Source organism: Marmota marmota, unplaced genomic scaffold, assembly GCF_001458135.2.
Source record: "Marmota marmota marmota unplaced genomic scaffold, marMar, whole genome shotgun sequence".
Lineage (NCBI taxonomy): Eukaryota > Metazoa > Chordata > Mammalia > Rodentia > Sciuridae > Marmota > Marmota marmota.
Genome location: NW_025999968.1, coordinates 47,720,084 through 47,727,014, shown reverse-complemented (window position 1 = coordinate 47,727,014; position 6,931 = coordinate 47,720,084). Strand labels below are relative to the sequence as shown.

General features: G+C 43.6%; 1 protein-coding gene across 1 annotated transcript in view; it reads left to right on the top strand.

Annotated features, from left to right (window-relative positions):
- Positions 1–5,916: 5,916 nt before the first annotated feature.
- Positions 5,917–6,931, top strand: part of Adamts1 (ADAM metallopeptidase with thrombospondin type 1 motif 1) — a 9,154-nt gene continuing 8,139 nt past the window's right edge. Inside the window, exon 1 of the mRNA XM_015478672.2 lies at positions 5,917–6,931. This exon is cut by the window's right edge and continues 149 nt beyond it. Coding sequence (XP_015334158.1) covers positions 6,339–6,931 — 593 coding nt within the window. The 5' untranslated portion in view covers positions 5,917–6,338.

Here is a 6,931-nt window from a genome sequence, read left to right as displayed (position 1 = left end):
GGATCATTGTTATATGCCAGTGTTATCTCTAATCCTTTCAACAACGTTTCAGGCCAGGGATTATTATATCTCCACTTCACACATGAGGAGTCTGAGGCCCAAGGATGCTCACAGAAGCCACAAAGTAAGGACTTGACAGAATCAGAAAGTGAGAATTTAACTGGGAATTTACCTAAATCTCTACCCCCAGCTCTCTGTGTTTGTGCATGGGATAGGAATTCCTCTCACACTTAGACATGGTGCTGCTCAAAGATGGATTCCAAGTCTGATGATCTCAACAACCAATCAGCAAGAGAGATATCCCACCTTCTGAATCAATTTCACATAAATATACTAGCTCAGACAGATACTGCAATCATTTTGGGGGTCCTTAGCTTGAAGGGTAGCCTGAGAGCTCTAAAGCAAGAGAATTTTCTGGGACAGTATTTCCAGCTGCAACCATCTTAATTCATTGACACCAGGTTGGCAAACATAATTTTCTACGGATGACAAACACTGAGAAGCATAGCATAAAAATTCAAGGGTAGATAACTATAAGTGATTCTGAGATACTCCAAGTTCTATATGTCCTAGAGGATTGCCAATGAACTGCAGTAATTCAATAAAACTGCAGTAATAAAAATAACTAAGCTACCGATTTTCCATAAGATAGAAGAAACATTGTAGAATTATAGATACTTCTTGTAGGAAAGAGGCTTAGAAAGAATCCAATACTGCTTTTTATCTTTGGCAAACACTACCCAAATATCTTGACAATGGATTTCCAGACTCTGCTTAAACAGCTACATAGTGTTAAGGGCAGGCGGGAGGGAGGGGGTGCTCTAAAATTTCAAAATAGAACATCTCCTACCTGCATCAACTAATCAATAAATGATAAGCTGGGTGGAGGAAAAAGTAGTAGAAAATTTTGAAATTTCTTATTCTGTGGTCTTGTATGCCTCCTGCTGGCTGAAATTGTCTGCTTCTAATGACTGTGTATTAAACACAGTACTATGTACTATGCTAATATTACTTCACTCTAAGTGTTAAAACATCTTGACAAATATGATTTTCAATTCACATGACATCTGGAAGTCATGTGAATTTGGGATCTTCAAATGTTGCATGAAGTACACACTTTTCAAGTACTATTTTAAATTTTATCTTTTGTCACCACCTGGTGGTAGAATATTTTCTCACTTTCCTTATTTTCACTTTGTTTTTGTTGTTGCTAAGGAAAATCATTAAACCAGGAATACCAGATAACTTCAGACTTGATAGTCAAGAATTGATACATACTAAACAGTGCACAAAATGAATATCTTCTGAATGAATAAGTGAATGAGTTTAATCTCAGTTTTAGTGGATTGCAATGTATGATTTTTTTTTTTCATTTCAACTGCATGGAGCTCTCAAATGTGATAAAATAGCGTACTTTTGTCAGAGGTAGTTTTCTTTTTTATGTATAGTTGATTTTTGGTTTAAACTCATAGAGCCACATAATTAAAAAGTAGGTGGTTACTTCCATAGTTAACTAAAGTGTTTTTATTATTTTTTAAAAAAATTATACACACACACACACACACACATTTTATCTTGTACTATTCTAAAAATATTTTATGTAATCCCAAGAAGGTAAGAGAAAATTTCATAGAAGTTTTTTACATATGACTGAAGATGTGTAAGACCTTTGGAAATTCCTGACTTGAACTATTAAGAAAACCAGGTTGCACATCATTTGTTGTAGATCATCGCCACCTTGTGGGCTGAGAAAGAGGTACTAAAGGCTGTGAGTCTTAAGGTGGAATTTTTTTATTGCTAGAAAATTCGTATTAATAATTAAAGTGAAATTTAATAATTGGAAACAAAATCAGTCATAAGTGTGAAAAAAACTCGCTTACAAACAATTACGTAGATTAAAATGCCAAGGAGTATTTCATTAAAATTTTGGATCAGGGCCATTTATTTCTAAGCTCCCAATTTTACTCGGCCTCTATCATGTTAGGCAAGTTGCTTAACCCTTTTGAGGCTCAACTTCACATCTTTTAAACAAAGGGAATGGCTTATTCAGATCATGCTGTTCTTAGTTCTACAAATGCATGATTTGGGGTTTATATAAATATTTTAGTTCTAATGCAATTTACAACAAATTTTCTGTCTTCAATATTTGTCATAGTTCTGAAAATGTAACCTGCTAAAAATAGATGTTTTGTGTCTACTTTCTCAATTGCAATCAAATAATTTTCAACAAATAACCATTTGTCCACTAATGCTTCATGAACATATGTTCCCTAAAGCAGTCCTAATGTCAAATAGCTTTCCTACTTCTAACTGGTAAATCCTATGGTATGAAAATGTGAATAAAAAATCTTCCATGGTTATAAAATATGCACATTAGTAGTTTCTATACACATGTCCACACTAAAACAATTCTAGTAGCTCACATACATTACCAGATTTTCCCATTTCATGGCTGCTTGTTGAATACTTGCTTTGCTATAGAATTATGGAGCACTTTTTCTGTAATAAATGAATCACTGAAACAATACAAACATACAAGGATTAAACAGACATTAATATTTTCTTTCTTTCACTTTAAAAGTCATGATACTTTTCTATTTTTCAGAAAGTGCCTTTGTGCAGAAAGGACAAAAATGTTTTAAAAAGTCAAATCACTCATTGTGAGAAGTTTTACATTAAATGTCTGAATTGTTATTAGGTCATCCTGACAAATAATAAAAATGGTTAAAGTCAATAAAACTTTAACATATTAGAACATATTAAGATTCATGTTTATACAAGGCCATATGTGTTTTATAAAAAGAAAAGCAAAAATATGGGGAAGAGGGATTGTAACAATATGTGATCTTCTAGGTGCACGTTCAAATCAAGGAGCAAAAAACTGTATAAAGATGCGAGAGTGAAACTTATACAAGGACTAACTATTGTGCAACATTCTTATTAGTCCCATGAACAAATTCACATTTTGCTTATAAGTAAGTATAATATCATATGTATATATTTACACAATACTACAAACACTTGAAGAGTGCTGGTCTTTAAAAAAAAGTAAGCGGATTAGATGTTCTTCTGAGCATGGAGTTTTTCAGTTTAGTAACTGGAAACTCCTACATTCATGTCTCTGTTGAAGCGATTAAAAAAGAATCGTTTCCCAGAACTACAGGTGCACAACAGATTGGAGTCATTATGCAAAAGAACAGAAATCTGGAGAGTAACCCAAAGAATAAAAAAGCCATGTTCCTGGCAATCCTTTAGCCTTGAACTCACTGTGTGTGCGTGTGTGTGTGTGTGTGTGTGTGTGTGTGTGTGTTTCTATCAGCTCTATTTGGATATACAACATGAAATATGAAAAAATTATAATGGATTTGAAATAACCCATTCAAGATTAGAAATGTATGCCTTGAATTAAACAAATTTCCAATAAGAACACACAGGAGACAGAAACGAACCAAAGGCCAAACTTGCTTTAATGTATTTTAAAAGCTGAAGCATATATGTAAGGGCAGTTGACAGACTAGAATACATTACACAATTTTTATTTAAAGTTACAGATTTTCTGCTTCTTCTTAATTTCCCTTTCTGCCACAATTCAAGGGAATCACACTTACCATCCCAGACCTGGAAAGTCTTTTGGTTCCCCAGGGTTCCTCAAGTATCTGAAATCTCTATCTCAAAGCCAGTGTGAAGCTCCCAGTACTGGTTACCATATGCATTCTGAGCCCTCTTGCAAGCTAGAGATTTGAAACTGTATTGATGACTTTACCATCATGTTTTCATAATTCTGTAGAAATAAGTCTAAGATAACTTTCTTCCAATGTCCTCTCCAATCTCTAAACTTTCTTGTCGTTAGAAAGAATGAACAAATGAAATAAAATGAGATCATAAAAAATAGGATGCAAAAGAGGGAAATGTAAAAGAATGTCTGCAAGTCAAACTAGGGAGCAGAGATGTTCCATGTTTGGGAAAGGCCTCTTGTGAGGAATAGGGGAATAATCTTCTTAGTTCAAAGATGAAGAGAAGGAGTTTGACTGGACAATATAGAACTAAATGGCCACTCATGATACATGAGTGTGGATGTCAATATTAAATACATGAGTGAGAAATCCAATGTGATACGAGACGGATTGCTGCAAGATTCAAGGAGTTAGCTCAAACAACATCAGAATGATAGGTGGTGGAAACGTGGAAGAGCAAGTAACAAAACTGGTAATGCAGAATGTGCTCTTAAAATATGTTTTCGAGTTAATCATTCAACTTTTAACTATGAGTTCGAGCTGAAGAAACCAAAATTACAGTTAAGACCACCCATTCTGGAAGGCCTGAGGACCAGGGGGTGTTATGGAACCCTTGAAGGGTAAAGTGTTTTGCTTCTGTCTGTCATTCTTTCTAATTTGATGGTTCCTGAAGCAAAGTTTTTGGTTTTTTGTTGTTGTTGTTGTTGTTGTTCAAGTAAGCAATCTAGAAGGCTTAGAGAAAAGGTGTTGGTAAGAGTCCTAAAAGAAAACTTTGGGGGACCAATGAGAGGACTCCAGGGGGTGTTTCTGACTGAGGCCAACTGGAGTTGGAAAGATCTGGGGAGGAGCAAGGCACAGCCAAGAGCAACTGGGAGCCTACGGAGGGACTGGGTGGGGGTGGGGCGGCGAGACCCGAGAGAGACCGAGAAGGGCCAGGAAGTGGTAGAAAGCGAATGTGAGGGACAAGAGTCTGCCCCGGGCTTTGGCGTTCTCACCATTGTCCCAGTGGCTTTCCGCCTGTGAGCGCATTGTGAAACAGTTCCTTCCTCTGAAGCACTGAGCCCCTCCCTTTTCGATGGAAGAGCCGCTCAGCTTTTTCTTAGGGACCTGGGGGTGGAAAGGCTCAGCTTTGTCGCTTTCGTAACACGGACGCATGCTTTTCCCTTCCTACTAGGAAGAGGAGGGCGGGGTGGGGAAGGAAATCCATTTCCTCTTTTTTCCACGACATATTTTCTATCCTCCGCGATCGCCGCTGCCCCTGAATAGCAAAGTGTGTGTGTGTGGGGGGGGGGGGGGTTCCTTAATGGTTCCGCTCATCTCGCCTATGGCCTGCAGCAGCTGCACTTAGGTGGGCAATCCGAGGGACTTACTTTCTCGAATGAAGAAGAGAAAGCCCTATTCCTTCCATGGGCTCTAGGAAATGAACCCCGTTCCAGATCAGCTATTAAGGAAATGGGAACACGGTTCCCCACAAAAAGTCTTATGTGGCGCGGGGCCGGGGAGAGGGAAGAGAGTAAAGGTCAATGCAGACCCATTTTACAATCCTGAGTCTAGGATGTGCCCCCAGACCGTTTGTACAGGGCGAACGCAGAGCCAACACCAACCAAGCTTTCCCTAAGAAAAGTTGGGGCAAAGAGAGCTTTGCAGCAAAGGAGCTCCTGGCAGCCCAGGGAGACGGAGAGGTGGGCAGGCTATTCTTTCTAGAAAGGGCGGCTCATCTTCCAGACTGGGGAAGAAAGGGCTATGCAGGCAGGGAGGGAAACTTAGGGGCCACTCCAGCGAAGGGAAATTTTGGTAAAGGGACCCAACTTCCACCCCGACCCTCCCACCCGGGAGCTGCAGCCCAGAGGGTATACTGAGTACCCCACAAAGGAGGGGCTGAGAAGGCAGGGTGGTCCAGGAAGTCTGCGGGGAAGAGGCGTGGTGGAAGGGAGAATTTTTTCCCCCCGGAGTGGCCCAGGGTGTACAAAGTGCTGGTCACAGTGCCCGTTCTGCGTCTTCCTCCCCCTGGATTGACGAGCCCTGGCACGAAGCCAGCGCGGAGGCTGCCCCCTCCCCCCCGGGGGCCCGCGGCGCTGAGCGCGGTTTAGCACCGACTGAGCTCAGGGGGCGGTGTCTTTGGGCTGGAAAGGCGGCCAAGATGGAGGAGGGGCTCATTCCAGGGCTATAAAGGGGCGGTCCGGGCTGCACAGTTCTTGCACTCGCTGGAAGCCGCTACGAGCCAAGCGCTTATTGCGAAGCTAGAGCGCACAGTCGGGCGGAGAGGGCAAGAGTCCTGCTCAGAGTGAGCAGTACTAGGCGGAGGACGAAGGGTAGCGCAAGGCACCGATCCTCGAGTTGCCCCCAGCCCCGGAGGTGCCCTAGAGCGCTTCTTTTTCCCTCAGCAGCCACTCCATAGCGCCCACCGTGCGGTGCCTCCAACTCTGCGCTGGAAGAAAACCTTCCCGCGCGCCGGCAGAATCTCGGCGCCTTCTAAGTGACTGGGAGGTTCGTCTGTAGCCGGTTCTCCGCTAACTTTCAAAGAATAATAGTAAATCTTTGGCAATCCGGAGAAAGCCAGCTCAGCTCCCCCTCCTTCAGAGTGCCGCGTCTCCCAGAGCTCTGATGCAAAGATCAGTCCCTGTGGAGTCCCGAAGGCACAGGCCGGTCGGCGACATGCGGAAAGCTGAGCGAGCGCCACGTTCTCGGAGCTCTCAGCCTGCACCCACGCTGCTGCTGCTCGCGGCGGCTGCAGTGCTGTTTATAGTGCCCGGCGTGCATGGGCGCCCCGCAGAGGAGGACGAAGAGCTGGTGCTTCCGGCCCTGGAGCGCGCCGAAGGACAGGAGACCACGCGCCTCCTCCTAGACGCGTTTGGCCAGCGGCTGCACCTGAAGCTGCAGCCCGACCGCGGCTTCTTGGCGCCAGGCTTCACACTCCAGACTGTGGGGCGCAAACCCGCGCCTGAGGCGCAGCGTCTGGACCCCGCCGGCGACCTAGCACACTGCTTCTACTCTGGCACCGTTAATGGTGACCCCAGCTCGGCCGCAGCCCTCAGCCTCTGCGAGGGCGTGCGTGGCGCCTTCTACCTGCAAGGCGAGGAGTTCTTCATCCAGCCGGCACCCGCAGCTGCCACTGAGCGCCTCGCCCCCGCCGCAGCCGAGGAGGAGCCGATCAAGCGGCCTCAGTTCCATCTCCTGCGGCGGAGGCGGCGGGGCGG